The sequence below is a fragment of the Pantherophis guttatus genome, chromosome 3, assembly GCF_059756535.1.
Source record: "Pantherophis guttatus breed Tessera chromosome 3, ASM5975653v1, whole genome shotgun sequence".
Classification (NCBI taxonomy): domain Eukaryota; kingdom Metazoa; phylum Chordata; class Lepidosauria; order Squamata; family Colubridae; genus Pantherophis; species Pantherophis guttatus.
This window is the reverse complement of record NC_142065.1, coordinates 5,778,559-5,796,800: the sequence shown is the minus strand read 5'-3', so window position 1 is coordinate 5,796,800 and position 18,242 is coordinate 5,778,559. Positions and strand designations below refer to the sequence as shown.

At 52.0% G+C, this 18,242-nt stretch overlaps 1 protein-coding gene across 1 annotated transcript in view; it reads right to left on the bottom strand.

Moving 5' to 3' along the window:
* Positions 1-14,837, bottom strand: part of SLC2A4RG (SLC2A4 regulator) — a 49,750-nt gene extending 34,913 nt beyond the window's left edge. Inside the window, exons 1-2 of the mRNA XM_060684363.2 lie at positions 14,204-14,837; positions 4,916-5,094 (exon numbers count right to left, since the gene is read on the bottom strand). Of these exons, the coding sequence (XP_060540346.2) occupies positions 4,916-5,094; positions 14,204-14,569 (545 nt within the window). The 5' untranslated portion in view covers positions 14,570-14,837. The remainder of the gene's footprint in view (positions 1-4,915; positions 5,095-14,203) is intronic.
* Between the last annotated feature and the right edge of the window lie 3,405 nt (positions 14,838-18,242).

Genomic DNA, 18,242 nt, shown 5'->3' with positions numbered 1-18,242 from the left:
TCGACTCTTGTTGACTTTTTAAACCAATCTCACATGCTCCTTCCTTGGGATCTGATGTCTCCTTGCATCACTCATATTTAGTCTAAAGCAGGGGTCTGCAACCTTAAGCACTCAAAGAGCCATTTGGACCCGTTTCCCACAGAAAAGAAAACACCGGGAGCCACAAAAACTGGGTGGGTGTGGCCAACTCAATGTCACTCACTTCCACCAGTCACATGACCCCCTAGCCATGCCTACCCAGCTGGTCATTAGGGCAGAGAACCAGTTGTTAAAAAACACCCGGAACCATAAAATCCTTTTGACCTATCTCTCTCTCCCCTCCCTCCCTCCCTCTCTCCCCCACCTCTCCCTCTGTATCTCTCTATGTCTCTCTCTCTCCCACTCTCTCTGTATCTCTCTCTGTCTCTCTCTCCCCCTCTCTCTGTATCTATGTCTCTCTCCCCCTCTCTCTGTCTCTCTCTCCCACTCTCTTTGTATCTCTGTCTCTCTCCCTCCCTCTCTCTGTATCTCTCTATGTCTCTCTCTCTCCCTCTCTCTCTGTATCTATGTCTCTCTCCCCCCTCTCTGTATCTCTCTGTCTCTCTCTCTCCCCCTCTCTCTGTATCTCTCTCTGTCTCTCTCCCTCCCTCTCTCTCTGTATCTCTCTATGTCTCTCTCTCCCTCTCTCTGTATCTCTCTGTCTCTGCCCTGGCTGCTTCTCACATCCCCCGCCGTCGCTCTTACCTTCTCAGGCCAGACAAGGAGTGACTGGGAGGGGAGGGCGAGGGGCGGGGCCAGCCAGTGGTAGAATCACCTGACAGGGAGCCAAAGAGCCACATGCGGCTCCAGAGCTGCAGGTTGCTGACCTCTGGTCTAAAGATTTCATCTGCCTCTATGTCTATATCATGCCTTCCCATTTCTAGGGCACCCGCCAACCAGATGCATTAATCTCATGCCATACGCAGGCCCAGGGCAATGTTCAAATTGCAACTGGGGGAATTGTCATGTTTTATCCGTATGAATATATCCGTAAAATGTATGAATCCATCAAATGCGCTGCCTGCAGTAACAGCCTGACAGATCCTTCCATTAATGGCTCAAGCATCTCAGCGGAGTAAAGCCCACCCAATGATTATACAGGCAGTCCTCGCCTTTACGACCACAAGTGAGCCCAAACTTTCTGTTGCTAAGCCAGACAGTTGCTAACTGGGCTTGGCCCCGTTTTACGACCTTTCTTGCCACAGTTGCAAAGTGAATCCGTGCAGCTTTTATGCTAGTAACCCAGTTGTTAAGGGAATCCGGCTTCCCCACTTGCAAAAAGGATATCACATGAGCCCAGGGCTCGGCAACTGTCATAAATACAGCAGTGGCCAAAATTGTGGAAAGCTTTTGGGAAAAGTGCATTTTTGAGGTTTGATGGCTAATAACATCACTTTTTTTTTTTTTTGGAGTTTCAAGATAATCCTATTCCACTGCTAGAATGGCCTGGAAATAGCCCAGACCTTCACCCAATGGAAAATCTATGGAGCCGAGTAAAGAAATTTGTTAGTCAGAAGTGACCCAACAATAAAACCCAGTTAATAGAAGCCGTCATTCAATCTTGGTTTCATAGCTGCAGAATTAAAAGACTTGGTTCACTCCACGAGAAGACGTTGTAAGGCCATCATTCATGCTAAAAGTTCCCCAACTAAGTATTATCTGACATTAACTGACATGGGGATCATTTTTGTATATCTCGTTTTTTCTAGGTTGATAATTTTTGTAGATCTCATTTTTTCTACGTGTTTCCCTTTTCTTCTTTATACTGCTATTCTAATAGCAAATCCTTCATGAAAGTTATTGCATTACATTCTTGATTAAATGATCTTTCCATTGATATATAATGTTATGGTACTACTCCCCCCCCCCAAAAAAAGTGGTGTTATTAGCTAGTTTTAGAAAATACACTTTTCCCAAAAGTTTTCCACAATTTTGGCCACTACTGGCCAAGTCCTTGAATTCTGCAAAGTTCAGAAGTGCAGAAAATGGTTATAAGTCACTTTTTTGCAGTGCCAGTGTAACTTTGAATGGTCACTAAATGGACTAAAAAGGTAAAGATTCCCCTCACATATATGTGCTAGTCGTTCCCGACTCTAGGGGGCGGTGCTCATCTCCGTTTCAAAGCCGAAGAGCCAGCGCTGTCCGAAGACGTCTCCGTGGTCATGTGGCCGGCATGACTCAACGCCGAAGGCGCACGGAACGCTGTTCCCTTCCCACCAAAGGTGGTCCCTATTTTTCTACTTGCATTTTTTACGTGCTTTCGAACTGCTAGGTTGGCAGAAGCTGGGACAAGGAACGGGAGCTCACCCCGTTACGCGGCACTCGGGATTCTAACCGCTGAACTGCCAACCTTTCCATCGACAAGCTTAGCGTCTTAGCCACTGAGCCACTGCATCCCTACTAAATGGACTACCTGTGTTCAAAGGCTCACCTTGGGGAGTGGGGGGGGGAAGAAGGGAAGGGGTCCAAAATAATAGAATAACAGAGTTGGAAGGGACTCTGGAGGTCTTCTAGTCCAACCTCCTGCTCAGGCAGGAAACCCTATCTGGCTGCCCGGTGATGAAGCAAAAACCTCCAGTGATGAAGCACCCACAACTTCTGGAGGCAGGTTGTTCCACGGGTTAATCGTTCCTTTGATGTTTTCACACGGCAACTGCATGATGGTCGGGGAATTCTGGGATTTGAAATCCGCACATTTTAAAGCAGCCGAAGTTGAGAAGCACAGCTTTAAAGAAAAACCTCCGGCATTCAGGAGTATCCCATTAAGGCTTCCAACCAGCACCAAACAACCACTCGGCTTATTTTCTCTTCAAAAGTAATGCAAGCGCATGAGATGAAGAAAAGAAAAGAAAAGAAAAGAAAAGAAAAGAAAAGAAAAGAAAAGAAAGGAAAGGAAAGGAAAGGAAAGGAAAGGAAAGGAAGAGAAGGGAAGGGAAGGGAAGGGAAGGGAAGGGAAGGAAAGGAAAAAGAAGCAGAGAGGAGAAGGGAGGGGAGAGGAGAGAAGGTTGATCAGGAAGGAAGAGAGGGATGGAGGAAGGAACAAAGGAAAGAAGGAGGGAGGGAGGGAGGAAGGGAAAGGAAGGGAGTAGGGGTGAAATCCAGCAGGTTCTAACAGGTTCTGGAGAACCGGTAGCGGAAATTTTGAGTAGTTCAGAGAACTGGCAAATACCACCTCTGGCTGGCCCCAGAGTGGGGTGGGAATGGAGATTTTGCAATATCCTTCCCCCAGGAAGGGAGGGAATGGAGATTTTGCAGTATCCTTCCCCTGGAGTGGTGTGGGAATGGAGATTTTGCAATATCCTTACCCTGCCACACCCTCCAAGCCACGCCCACAAAACCGGTAGGGAAAAATTTTGGATTTCACCCCTGGAAGGGAGGGAGGGACAGAGGAAGGGAGGTGAGGGGAAAGGAGAAAAGGTTGATCAGGAAGGGAGGTAGAGAAGGAGGGGTGGGGAAGGGAAGGGAGGAGGCAATTGATCGGGAAGGGAGGCAGAGAGGGAGGGAGGGAGGAAAGAAGGAAAGAGGAAGGGAGGGAGAGGAGGGAAGGTTGATCAGGAAGGAAGAGAGGGATGGAGGAAGGAAGGAAGGAAAGGAGGGAGGGAGGGAGGAAGGAAGGAAAGAGAGTGAGGAGGCACAGAAGAAGGGAGGGGAGGGGAGGGGAGAAAAGGTTGATCAGGAAGGAAGAGAGGGAAGGACGGGAAGGGAAGGGAAAGGAAGGGAGGAGAGGGGATTGATCAGGAAGGGAGGGAGGAAGGAAGGAAGGAGGGAGGAGAGGATGGAGGGAGAGGAGAGAAGGTTGATCAGGAAGGAAGGGATGGATGGAGGAAGGAAGGAAAGGAGGGAGGGAGGGAGGAGGGGAGGGGAGAAAAGGTTGATCAGGAAGGAAGAGAGGGAAGGAGGGGAAGGGAAAGGAAAGGAAGGGAGGAGAGGGGATTGATCAGGGAGGGAGGGAGGGAAGAAGGAAGGAAGGGGGGAGGGGAGGGGAGGAGAGAAGGTTGATCAGGAAGGAAGAGAGGGAGGGAGGAAGGAAGGAGGGAGGAGAGGAGGGAGGGAGAGGAGAGGAGAGGAGAGAAGGTTGATCAGGAAGGAAGAGAGGGATGGAGGGAGGAAGGAAGGAAAGGAGGGAGGGAGGGAGGAGGGGAGGGGAGAAAAGATTGATCAGGAAGGAAGAGAGGGAAGGAGGGGAAGGGAAAGGAAAGGAAGGGAGGAGAGGGGATTGATCAGGGAGGGAGGGAGGGAAGAAGGAAGGAAGGGGGGAGGGGAGGGGAGGAGAGAAGGTTGATCAGGAAGGAAGAGAGGGAGGGAGGAAGGAAGGAGGGAGGAGAGGAGGGAGGGAGAGGAGAGGAGAGGAGAGAAGGTTGATCAGGAAGGAAGAGAGGGATGGAGGGAGGAAGGAAGGAAAGGAGGGAGGGAGGGAGGAGGGGAGGGGAGAAAAGGTTGATCAGGAAGGAAGAGAGGGAAGGAGGGGAAGGGAAAGGAAAGGAAGGGAGGAGAGGGGATTGATCAGGGAGGGAGGGAGGGAAGAAGGAAGGAAGGGGGGAGGGGAGGGGAGGAGAGAAGGTTGATCAGGAAGGAAGAGAGGGAGGGAGGAAGGAAGGAGGGAGGAGAGGAGGGAGGGAGAGGAGAGGAGAGGAGAGAAGGTTGATCAGGAAGGAAGAGAGGGATGGAGGGAGGAAGGAAGGAAAGGAGGGAGGGAGGGAGGAGGGGAGGGGAGAAAAGATTGATCAGGAAGGAAGAGAGGGAAGGAGGGGAAGGGAAGGGAAAGGAAGGGAGGAGAGGGGATTGATCAGGGAGGGAGGGAGGAAGGAAGAAAGGAGGGAGGAGAGGAGGGAAGGAGAGGAGAGGAGGAGATAGGAGAGGAAAGTGCCACTACGAATGGTGGTCCCACACCGCATACCTCTGCCGGGGCACCGGGATGTAGGCCGAATGGTGCAGGGGGGTCTCATCCAGGAGTCGCAGAGCCGTCACTTCTTCCACCTGCTGTTTAAGCACCACAGGATTCGAGGTGAGCCTCAGGTGGCCATTCGCGGGCTCCAACTCTGCTGGAAACGCTTTGCCATTACAATGATTGGAACTCTGCAAGGAAGAGTTGAAGACATTTAGGGGAAGGGGTCCAACGGCATTTATTCTTTTTTTTTTTTTTGCCCCAATGGATGTAGACCCCCCCCATCTCAATTGCATGACTTTGGCGGTTTAGAACAATTCACATCTGCCGAAAGAACGAAGTGTCGTCTTAAAACATATAAAGCCATTATCAACTTGAATAACAAAATTCACAGCGGGGCTCTAAAAAAAAACAATCTACACCCAGCACAAATACCACAAACATGAAACCTAGAGTAACTGAGTTGGAAGGGACCTTGGAGGTCTTCTAGTCCAGCCCACTGCTCAAGCAGGAGAGCCTATACCCGTGATGGCGAACCTATGGCACGGGTGCCACAGATGGCACATGGGCACGCGAGCTCAGCTTCGGCACACATGCGTGCGCCAGCCAGCTGATTTTTGGGCCTTCTGGGCCCACCAGAAGTCAGGAAACACACTGTTTCTGGCCTCCAGAGAGCCTCTGGGGGAGTGGGGAAGGCCGTTTTCACCCTCCCCAGGCTCCTAGAAAGGCTCTGGAGCCTGGGGAGAGCAAAAAACAGGCCTACCGGGCCCACCGTGCCATTGCGTGCCAAAAGTGGGGGGAGCATAGGGGGGGCACATAGAATTATGGATGTGGTCATGCGTGCGTGTGACCCCACCGTGGTCCCCCCGCTTTTGGCACGCGATGGCTAAAAGGTTAGCCATCACTGGCCTATATCATTTCAGAGTGATGATTGTTCAGTCTCTTTTTGAAAACCTCCAGAGATGGAGCGTTCACAACTTCTGGTGGCAAGCTGTTCCACTGGTTAATTGATTTCACTGTCACAAAATTTCTCCTTAATTCTAGGTTGCTTCTCTCCTTGATACATTTCCATCTGAGACACATAGTTCTCTACTTACAACAGTTCATTTACTGACCGTTTGAAGTTACAGCGGCCCTGGAAAAAGTGGCTCTTCTCCAGGGAGTCCTTCCTTCTCATTAGGTGGCCAAAATATTTGAGTTTCCTCTTCAGGATCTGGCCTTCTAAAGAGCAGTCAGGGTTGATCTCTTCTAGGACTGACCGGTTTGATCTCCTTGCAGTCCAAGGGGCTCGCAGGAGTCTTCTCCAGCACCAGAGTTCAAAGGCCTCCATTCTTTGGCCTTCTCAGCCTTCCTTATGGTCCAACTTTCACAGCCAGACATTGCAGCTGGGAAAACCATCGCCTTGACTATACGCACTTTTATTGGCAGGGTGATGTCTCTGCTTTTAAGTATGGTGTCTAATGCCGGGGTAAAATCCAGCAGGTTCTGACAGGTTCTGGAGAACCGGTAGCAGAAATTTTGAGTAGTTCGGAGAACCGACAAATGCCACCTCTGGCTGGCCCCAGAGTGGGATGGGAATGGAGATTTTGCAATATCCTCCCCCCAGGAGTGGGAAGGGAATGGAGATTTTGCAGTATCCTTCCCCTGCCACACCCACCAAGCCACGCCCACCAAGCCACACCATGCCCACCAAGCCACGCCCACACAACCGGTAGTAAAAAAAATTTAGATTTCACCACTGGTCTAATGTATTTATTAAGAACACTTATACCGCCGCCTGACACATCCATGGTGACTCCAAGTGGCTCACCAAAATAAAACCCCAAGACAAAACTCAAACAAACCCCCGCCTGGTGACCACAATCAAACCACAGGTTTGCTAGACAAACCGAAGTCTTCGAGATCTTTTGAGAGAGTGACAGGGTGAATGCCGGTCTTATTATAGTCCTAGTGGAACCAAAGGTGTTTTTTTCCCCGATGCAACTGGCCTTCCTTGTTTTTCTTTGAAGACGTTTCGCTTCTCATCCAAGAAGCTTCTTCAGCTCTGACTGGATGGCGGTTCTTTTCTTTTCTTTTCTTTCTTTTTAATTTGATTTATATGCCGTCCTTCTCCGGAGACTCAGGGCGGCTTACAATGTGCTCAGCAATAGCCTTCATCCTTTTGTATATTTATACAAAGTCAGCTTATTGCCCCCACAATCCGGGTCCTCAATTTACCTACCTTAGAAAGGATGGAAGGCTGAGTCAACCTTGAGCCTGGCGAGATTCGAACCTGCAGTAATTGCAGGCAGCTGGTCTTGATAACAGGGTGCTTTAGACCACTGTACTACCAAGGCTCTCTATTCTATTCTATTCTATTCTATTCTATTCTATTCTATTCTATTCTATTCTATTCTTTCTGCAGGGATGAGGGAGCCACCACAGAGAAGGCCCTTCTTCTTAGGCCCACCGGATGGGCCTCCTTCGAAAGCTCCAACAGCTCCCCCAAACTCCGTCCGTGAAAATTGTGGAATTGCACAATGCTGACATGCGTGTAACGGGAGGGAAGAATCCCTCTTCGCTCTCGATCCAACGGAATTCTTTGTTTCCTAAAATCTCCCTTATTTCCACTCACCCACCCGGGAGGATTTATTATGGGGGTATTATTTTATTATTATATTTATTTTGTAATCCTGCAAATCCAGGCAACCCTGAACCTCTCCCCAAAAGGCTGCAGAGTCCCGGCCTTTATCTTAGATAAACACAGCAGGTGTAGACACAGGAGCAGTGCGCACGCTCGCCCCCGCGCCAACTGAAATTCAGACTCCGGAGAAGGCTAGTGATAAGCAAGTTGGAACATGGAGTGTAATTCCTCGGGTTCCGGCACGGGAATCTGCACTCCAGATCAGGCTGAGAAACCTCCAAGTTATGCTGGACAAACTCCCACTAAATATGGCTGCACAGGACAAGAATTGTGAGATCTTTCGCACAGCCTGCCCGGACATGCAACAATTTGAAGAGCTGGGGTGGGGTCCTTTTTTTTTTTTCCCCTGGGTCTCCCTACAACCGTACAGAAAAAATTGCCAGGGATTTTTGCACGGCCCTGAATCAGCAAGGCCAGGACGAAAATTAAACCCCGTGGACACCCAAGCGCAACCGAAATTAAGATGCATCAACGAACGCCGATATAATTTACCAATGTTAAAGCTCGCTCTAAGAGTTGAGCTCATTTTTTTTTTATTTTAAATTTGATTTATATGCCGCCCTTCTCCGGAGACTCAGGGCGGCTTACAATGCATTAAGCAATAGCCTTCATCCTTTTTGTATATTTATACAAAATTTTCTTGGCGACGGTACAAAAGGGGTTCGCACTCACTCTCGTATGGGATTTTATTTATTTATATTTGAATTTATATACCGCCCTTCTCCCCCTAGGGACTCAGGGCGGTGAACAGCCGAAATTAAAATACATACAATATAAAAGTTAAGAGAGCTAAAATAAATGAAATTAATCGGCCTCCCAATTTAAAACCCCAAGCTATACAATTAAAAAACTAACCCATAAAAAACCTATTCAGGCCAGGCCGGCTTGCTGAAATAAAAACGTCTTCAGGGCCTTACGGAAAGTGCAGAGATCCGGGATCAGCCGTATTCCGGGAGGTAGCTCGTTCCAGAGGGCGGGTGCCCCCACAGAGAAGGCCCTCCCCCTGGGGGCTGCCAGCCGACATTGCTTGACCGACGGCACCCTGAAGAGGCCCTCTCTGTGAGAGCGTATTGGCCGGTGGGAGGTTATCGGTAGCAGCAGGCGGTCTCGTAAATACCCTGGCCCTAAGCCATGGAGCGCTTTAAAGGTGAGGACCAATACCTTGAAGCGCACCCGGAAGACCACCGGGAGCCAGTGCAGCTCGCGCAGGAGAGGTGTTATATGGGAGCGCCATGTCGCTCCCGTGATCACCCGCGTGGCCGCATTCTGGACCAGTTGAAACCTCCGGGTGCTCCTCAAGGGGAGCCCCATGTAGAGAGCGTTACAGTAGTCCAGGCAGGAAGTGATGAAAGCATGAGTGACTGTGCATAAGGAATCCCGATCCAGAAAGGGGCGCAACTGGCGTATCAGGCGAACCTGATAAAAAGCCCCCCCGGCCACGGCCGTCAGATGCTCTTCTAAAGATATGCGTTTTTAGACATGCGGGATTATGCATTGACTTCTCACTTTGAAATTTCCTAGTGGACTCTCCATCAGGGACTAACTAGGTACAAACCAGAGGTGGGTTTCAGCAGGTTCTGACCAGTTCTGGAGAACCGGTAGTGGAAATTTTGAGTAGTTTGGAGAACCGATAGTAAAAATTCTGACTGGCCCCGCCCCCATCTATTCTCTGCCTCCCGAGTCCCAGCTGATCGGGAGGAAATGGGGATTTTGCAGTATCCTTCCCCTGCCATGCCCACCAAGTCATGCCATGCCCACCAAGCCACACCCACAGAACCGGTAGTAAAAAACTTTGAAACCCACCACTGGTACAAACCTAGTTAATTGGGTGTTTTTTTTCTTTTTGGAGACAGGCCCAGGAGTAACTGTAAATTCCCAGTTTGGTGGAGAGGTTATGGTGATGGCCTAGAAACCAGGAGACGGTGAGTTCTAGTGCCACCTTGGGCATGAAAACTGGCTGGGTGACTTTGGGCCAATCACCAGGAGACACTGAATTCTAGTTCTGCCTTAGGCATTAAAACCAATTGGGTGACTTTGGGCCAATCACCAGGAGACGGTGAGTTCTAGTCTCACCTTAGGCATGAAAGCCAATTGGGTGACTTTGGGCCAATCACCAGGAGACGGTGAGTTCTAGTCCCGCCTTAGGCATGAAAGCCGCCTGGGTGACTTTGGGCCAATCACCAGGAGACGGTGAGTTCTAGTCCCGCCTTAGGCATGAAAGCCTGCTGGGTGACTTTGGGCCAATCAGTCTCTCTCATCTGAACTCACCTCACAGGACTGTTGCTGTAGGGAAAAAGAGGAGGAGGAGGAGGAGAGAGCATTCTTCATGTTTGGCGGTAAGTTACTTATAAAGTAATAAAGGTGAGATAAAAATTTAATAAATAAAAATAATAAAATAAATAACACCTATATGTCCATGGAGTTGCTTTGGCCACAATATGGAATTACCATAGTCTTCCTCCAAAATTGTTTTTTGACTTCTCAAAGATTCTGTACTTCTGATATTCCCTGTTAGGTCTCTTCTAGATCTCTCCTCCAATTACTAACCAGGTGTGGCCCTGCTTAGCTTCCCAAGCTTGACCCCGTGCTGCCACCTAGCAGAGCGAATGCAATTAGCACCCACCAATTAAAGTGTTTTTTTATTATCTTTCAACTCCAAATTTTAGGGTACATTTTGAAAGATTCTTGGGGGTAGATGAATGGTCAGGAAGGGGTCTTGCAACCCTGGAATAGACTTTGTCATTCAGCCTTTCACAGCTAATATAGATACAAATATATAAATTTAATAAATAATTGCAAATAAAAAATAAACTCATTGGAGAAATTAAAGAGAAAAAGGAAGAACAAGGGAAAAAAGAGACAAGCACAATATTAGGGTGTCATTTCATGTCTATTTTAATTCCAGGTCCTGGATGCTATAAAAAAACACGGGAATCACTCAAGTTTATCTTTGCATAAATGAGGCAAATAACGGACCACAACATCAACATTCACACAAAATACATAATCCACATAGGGAGGTAATTCAGCACCTGCATTCATCCCACGGGTAAAAAGGGCTTTCTTTTTAATCCAATTTGTTTCACGTTGAGCCAGTTTGGTGTAGTGGTTACGGCACCAGATTTGAAACTGGAAAGTAGTGAGTTCGAGTCCTGCCTTAGGCTCGAAAGCTGGCTCGGTAACTTTGGACCAATAAAAAGGAGAAAATGAGTTCTAGTTCCAACATGAAAGCTGTCTGGGTGACTTTGGGCCAATCACCAGGAGACGGTGAGTTCTAGTCCCGCCTTGGGCATGAAAGCCTGCTGGGTGACTTTGGGCCAATCACCAGGAGACGGTGAGTTCTAGTCCCGCCTTGGGCATGAAAGCCTGCTGGGTGACTTTGGGCCAATCACCAGGAGACGGTGAGTTCTAGTCCCGCCTTGGGCATGAAAGCCTGCTGGGTGACTTTGGGCCAATCACCAGGAGACGGTGAGTTCTAGTCCCGCCTTGGGCATGAAAGCCTGCTGGGTGACTTTGGGCCAATCACCAGGAGACGGTGAGTTCTAGTCCCGCCTTGGGCATGAAAGCCTGCTGGGTGACTTTGGGCCAATCACCAGGAGACGGTGAGTTCTAGTCCCGCCTTGGGCATGAAAGCCTGCTGGGTGACTTTGGGCCAATCACCAGGAGACGGTGAGTTCTAGTCCCGCCTTGGGCATGAAAGCCTGCTGGGTGACTTTGGGCCAATCACCAGGAGACGGTGAGTTCTAGTCCCGCCTTGGGCATGAAAGCCTGCTGGGTGACTTTGGGCCAATCACCAGGAGACAGTGAGTTCTAGTCTCACCTTTGGCATGAAAGCCGTCTGGGTGACTTTGGGCCAATCACTAGGAGACGGTGAGTTCTAGTCCTGCCTTAGGTATGAAAGCCATCTAGGTGACTTTGGCCCAATCACCAGGAGACGGTGAGTTCTAGTCCCGCCTTGGGCATGAAAGCCGTCTGGGTGACTTTGGCCCAATCACCCGGAGATGGTGAGTTCTAGTCCCGCCTTGGGCATGAAAGCCGTCTGGGTGACTTTGGGCCAATCACCAGGAGACGGTGAGTTCTAGTCCCGCCTTGGGCATCAAAGCCGTCTGGGTGACTTTGAGCCAATCACCAGGAGACGGTGAGTTCTAGTCCCGCCTTGGGCATGCAAGCCGTCTGGGTGACTTTGGGCCAGTTCCCCGTTCTCATCTCAGCCAAGCCCACCTCACAGGGTTGTTGTTGTGAGGAAAATAGGAAGGAGTATTGGATATTGTTGGCCAGGTTGTCTTTGGAACGAAGGTATTTATTATACAAACCCAGGAAAAGGATAATATCAGGAATTAAGTTAAGCTTGTTCTGCAAAGTTGATCCTTTGCAGAAAAAAAGAGGGGGGGCGGAGAAACAGCCCACCTGCTCCCCACCCAAACAAATCCATCTGTCTTGTGTTCGAGTCATGCCACGCTTTCTGTCATCCACTTCTGAACCCTGGGATGATAATGGTCACCATTTCTGGATGGCAGAAATCTCACAGGCGTAGCTTCCTCCTTTGCAGTTACCGTAGTAACCACGGTCACGCCTGGCATGGCCCACCACGTTCCCCTCCCGTGCCAAAACCATCATCCTGAACCCTTTTGGTGTGAGAGACCCGGGTAGATTTCCCCATCCCTTTTTCCAATTCCTGTCCTTCCTGGCTTGTGGTCCCCTTTTGGAGTGGATTATCCACAGCTGTCAAATCAAATCTGAATTGTTTGATTTTTCCCTTTACAGATTGCAGCCTTGGGACCTTGTAGGTCATCTAGTCCAACCCCTCCTCTTTCCCCACCCGCCACCCCCAAACTTGTTTGAGCCTTCTTTGGTTTTACCAGGATATTTTAGGGAGAAAAAAAAAATCCAAAGGACTTAAATCTAAAACGGGCTTCCATCATTTCCTTCTAAAAGGCCCCAAAATTTAATTATTTAATTGCATTTATAGGCCGCCCGGAGAAGCTGGATCTCCACCACCAGCTGCCCTTGCCGCACCACCAACGGGGATGCAAAGTTTCTAGTCCTCATGACCCTCGGCTCTTAAGAGTCTAGTCTATGCAGAAAAATCAGGGTTTCCCCGACCGGCTGGGACAGAGAAGCGATCCCACCCTCCTCCTTGCTGGGTGGGGGATCAACTTGGCACCAGCCAGGTGGGGGCAAGCAAACCACCCCTTCCCGCTTTGGAAGCCAACCCGGATCGTGAGAACTGGGAGAACGACCCGGGTCTTTCTTCCTTCCTTCCTTCCTTCCTTCCTTCCTTCCTTCCTTCTTTCCTTCCTTCCTTTCTTCCTTCCTTCCTTCCTTCCTTCCGTCCCGTCTGGCGATCGCCCCGCAATGCCGGGGGATCCAGTGGATCTCTTCCCCAGGGTCAAAAGGGAGGGATCCACCGACGGCCCCCGAGTCCTGAACGCTGAGAAAGACGTGAGGACGCGGCCCCGCCCGAGTTGCGAGGACGGGGCGGGCGGGGAGCGGACCCACCTTCGGGGGGCCGGCCGGCCGCTTGGCCGACCCCGCCGACTGGGCTTCCCGGCGGACGGGCGCCCGAGGGGAGTGATTGATGACCGTCCGGGCCGAGCAGCGCAACTCAACGCAGCGCAGCGGAGCTCCGAGCCCCGCCAAAGCCGGGCGGAGCGAGAGGCGGCGGCGGCCCCGCGGCGGCTGGCCAAGTCCCGGCCCCCTTTCGCAAGTCCCCTCCCTTCGGGTCAAACTTTTCCTCGCAGCCCAAGCAGCCGCTGCCGTCGCTGCAGCCGGGAGGGCGCCATCTTTTCGCCCAGGCAGGCCGGTCCCCGCCCGCCCCACCCGCCCCGCCGAAGCCCCCCCAGCGAGGGTCCCCCCCCTCGGTTAAGCGGCCGCTCCATCGGCAACCCAGGTGCCCGCGGGCGCCACTAACACCCCCCCCCCACAAGACGGGGGAGGGGAGTGGGAGGGTTTTGATTCCCAGCCGTTCTCAGTTTGGAGACATCGGGGGACGGGGGGGCCCTTTTGGCTTCTCTCCGGGCTGCGGGAGTGGAGCCGACGGGGCAAAGCAAGGCAATCCAAACGGGTCCCCCCCCCCAGTGTTATCCAAAAGCCTGGAAGTCCGGGCTGCTTGCAAAGAGGAGGGGGGGGTGTCCGGGAAGTGCAGCAGCCCCCTTCTTCCTCCCCCAAACCCCCAAGTCCTTTCCCTCCACCCCGTCCACCTTTCTAAGGGGGGCTGGAAGGAAAGGCTGCCCATAAGAGAGAGGGAGGGGGGGGTCTCCTGCAATAGGCACGGCCCCGCCCGGCTCTGCAAAGCGGGAGAGGAGCCTTTTCTCCCCCCCCACTTCCACTCCTCCCCTACGGCCCCCCCCTTCCCCGATCTCCGACGCCCCCTCCCACGTGCTTCTTTCCCCCCCCCTCCATTAACCCGACCGACCCCTCGAGGGGTGGGTGTGTGTGTGTGGAAAGGAGAAGGGGCGGAGGGGGGGGGCTTCCCCGTTGCAAGTCGCAACTCCGCCGCCTTGTCAAAGCTTCGTAGCAGGCCCGGCCCGGGGGACACACCCACCCACTCACCCACCACCCCTCTCCAAGGCCGGGCGGACGGAGGGACGGAGAGACGGGACGGGCGTCTTTCCTACCTTTTGCAAAAACTGGACTTTGCTTCGGGCGCAGCAGCAGCCGCCACCACGGCCGGCGGCAGCGGCGGCGGGTCTCCGGCCGGCGCCGTCCTCGCAGCTCCTGCGCCGGGCTCTCCTCCTCCGGAGCGACGCCGGATCTTCTTCCACCAGCACCGTGTAAACGGCGTTGCCCGGCGGCGGGGCTGTCGGAAGGCCGGACGAAACGGAGGCGATCGGTTTGCAGGCGGCGGCGGCGGGGGCGGCGGCGGTCGGGGGGCTGCTGTCAGGGCAGCAGGGGCCCGCTGACGTCAAGCCCGGCGGCGGGGAGCAAATCCGACCGCCCGGGGAAGCGGCGCGTTTGAAAAGCCGCGGCTTGTGGGTTTCCATGCTTTTTGCAAGGGGGGGGCCCGGCCGGCCGGCTCGTTGAGCGGCGGGGCGCCGGGCCACCCACCCCCCCTACCCACCCACCCCCGTCGGGGCCCGGAGAGGGGCAAGATCGGTGCAGGGTGAAGCCCCGCACGCCGCCGCCGCCGCCGCCGAGACTTTCCCTCCAGCGAGCGGCGCTCCCCCGCCGGGCCACGCCCCCCCCTCTCTCTCTCTCTCTCCTCGCCTGTTCCGCCCCCTCGGAGCTGGAGCGAGCGAGCGAGCGGCGGCTGTCGGGTTGCTCCAAAAAAAAAAAAAAAGAATTAAAAAAAAAAAAGTGAAAATCGTCCCCGCTCCTCCGCCATTGGCTGGCGCGCTGTGTCAACATTCCAAAATGGAACGTTGCCCGGAGCCGGCTCGAGCGCTCATTGGTCGGGACGACGTTGCCAATTGTAAGCGAGGGAAGAGAGAGAGAGAGAGAGAGAAGAGGAGGAGTCGCTGCCGCCGCCGCCGCGGTTTTTTTCCAGCCGCTTTGCAGCCGCCGCCGCTTATTCTTAATCGGTGCTTTTTTTTTTTTAATTATTTTTTTTAATTTATTTTTTTTTACTTAAACGGATCGCTTGCTTTGCCGAGGCAGCTTCTCAAGCCGGAGTGGAAGGCCGGTTTCGGGCTTCCCCTCTCCGCCCGGTCTGTGCGCCGCTACTTCCCGCGGCCATAGGCGGGAGGCGGTGGAGGCGTGGGGGGGAGGCGGCCGCCGGGCGGAGACTTGCAAACCACGGGGTAGGGGAGGCGAGCGCACTGAAGAAGCGGAAGGCGCGGCCGGCTCGTTGCAAAGGACGCCCCAAAGGCGCTGGGGTCTGTTGGAAATCCCAACGCCGGTGACTCCAATGCGAATTTTGCATTTATTTATTTCCCCCCCCCCCCCCGTGCACTTTTTTTTAATTATTATTTGATTTATATGCCGCCCTTCTCCGGAGACTCAGGGCGGGCTTACAATGCGTTAAGCAATAGCCTTCATACTTTTGTATATACCTGCTTAGTAGGGCTTTCCCCCCCCCCAGCGATGTTCTTTTTTTATACAAAGTCAGCTTATTGCCCCCACAATCTGGGTCCTCAATTTACCTACCTTAGAAAGGATGGAAGGCTGAGTCAACCTTGAGCCTGGTGAGATTCGAACTTGCGGTAATTGCAGGCAGCTGAATGTTAATAACAGGCTATTATTATTTATTTATTTATTTTAATTTGATTTATATGCCGTCCTTCTCCGGAGACTCAGGGCGGCTTACAATGCGTTAAGCAATAGCCTTCATACTTTTGTATATTTATACAAAGTCAGCTTATTGCCCCCACAAACTGGGTCCTCAATTTACCTACCTTAGAAAGGATGGAAGGCTGAGTCAACCTTGAGCCTGGCGAGATTCGAACTTGCAGTAATTGCAGGCAGCTGAATGTTAATAACAGGCTATTAGTCTGCTGCGCCACCAGGCTCTCTCCTCTCCTTTGCAGAGGAGCGCAATAAATCCGACTCGCTTCCATCCGGGTTTAGGTTATCATTTTTTTTTTCCCCCTCCAGGCCCCGCAGGTAGAAAGTGAGCTCATCAAGCGGCTTGATGAGCTCCCTTTCTACATGCAGGGCGTGGAAAAAGTCCCCACCCTCATCGTTTTCCCTACCTAAAAGAGAACCTGGCCTCTCCCACACTCTTAAAAAAATTAAAAAAAAGTCTGAAGAAATCCATAAGTGACAGGTGAAACTCTTTAAACTCTCCGACTTAACCCAGACAAGACCGAGTGGCTGTGGGTATTGCCTCCTAAAAACTATGTCGATTGTCCATCCTTGGTTCTGGGGGGGGGGAGAAATTGTCCCCCTCAGAACGGGCTCGCAATTTGGGTGTCCTCCTAGACTCACAGCTAAGATTGGAGCAACATCTGTCAGCTGCGGCTAGAGGGACCTTTGCACAGGTTCGCCTGGTGCACCAATTGCGACCCTACTTGGATCGGGAGGCTCTCCTCACCGTCACTCATGCCCTTGTCACCTCACGGTTAGATTATTGCAACGCGCTCTACATGGGGCTACCCTTGAAGAGTGTTCGGAGACTACAGTTGGTCCAGAACGCAGCCGCGCGAGCTGTCGTGGGTGCACCTAGATACACCCACATTACACCAATTCTCCGCGAGCTGCACTGGCTCCCTATTGGTCTCCGGTCACAATTCAAGGTGTTGGTTATTACCTTTAAAGCCCTACATGGCTCAGGGCCAGAGTATCTTTGAGACCGCCTTCTACCTCATAGCTCCCAGCAACCGGTAAGATCCCACAGAGTTGGTCTCCTCCGGGTCCCGTCAGCTAAACAATGCCGGCTGGCGGGCCCACGGGGGAGGGCCTTCTCTGTGGCTGCCCCGGCTCTCTGGAACCAGTTACCTCTTGAGGTCCAGACCACCCCCACCCTATTGGCCTTGCGGAAAGCGGTGAAGACCTGACTCTTCCAGCAGGCCTGGGGCCATTGATCTCACTCTTGTGATCCGGCGAGATCCGGCCATAAATGGTGTGAATGGGTTTTAATTTGTTTTTAATGGTTTAACTTTGAATGTTTTTATATATGGTTTTTAAATGCATTGTAAGCCGCCTTGAGTCTTCGGAGAAAGGCGGCATACAAGTTGAACAAATAAATAATAAATAAATAAAATAGGACTCCATTGTCCTGGCAACTCTAGGTGAAGGTGTTCGCTTTGATCTGTTTTTTTTTTTTCCAAACTTGACAACTTGAAGATGGGTGGACTTCAACTCCCAGAAGGCTCTGCTCTGTTTGCCAGATGGTGGAGCGACTTTCTGTCTTTCTCAAAACTTTTGTGCAAAGTTCTCCCGGTTAGCATTGGTGGGCCAGCCATCTGCAGTGCTTTAAAGCCGGTTCAGCAGAGAAGTGGCCTTCTCTAGCCATCTTCTTCGAAACCTCCGGCGATGGGGAACCACGATCTTTTCCAGGTTCCATTCTTGGATAAATCTGACTTAAAAATCCTTAAATGAAAAGAGACAGAATGCCGGATAACAGAATCGGAAGGGATCTGGGAGATGATCTAGTCCAGCTCCCTGCTCAAGCAGGAGATCCTATACCCGTGATGGTAAACCTATGGCACGCGTGCCACAGGTGGCACGCGGAGCCATATCTGTGGGCATGCGAGCATTGCCCTAGCTCAGCTCCAGCGCACATGCGCGTGCCAGCCAGCTAATTTTCTGGTCTTCTGGGCTGTTTCCAGCCTCTGGGGGGCTAGGGAAGGCCGTTTTTGCCCTCCCCAGGCTCCAAGAAAGCTTCTGGCGCCTGGGGAGGGCAAAAAACAGGCCTACTGGGCCCACTGTGCTATCATGTGCCAAAAGTGGGGGGAGTGTGGGGGGGAGTGCGCACAGGTGCAGGGGGTGGGGCACATTGAATTATGGGTGTGGGCACACGTATGCACGACCCCCCCCCACTCCCCCTGCTTTTGGCACGCGATGGCAAAAAGGTTAGCCATCACTGTCCTATACCATTTCTGATAAATGGCTGTGTGATCTCTTCTTAAAAACCTCCAGTGTTGGAGCACTCACAACTTCAGGTAGCAAGTTGTTCCACTGGTTAATTCTTCTTACTTACTCCTTGGTTCTAGATTGGGTCTCTAATGACCTTCCAGCCATTACTTAGAGCTTGGATTTAGTGGGCGTGTCAGAAAC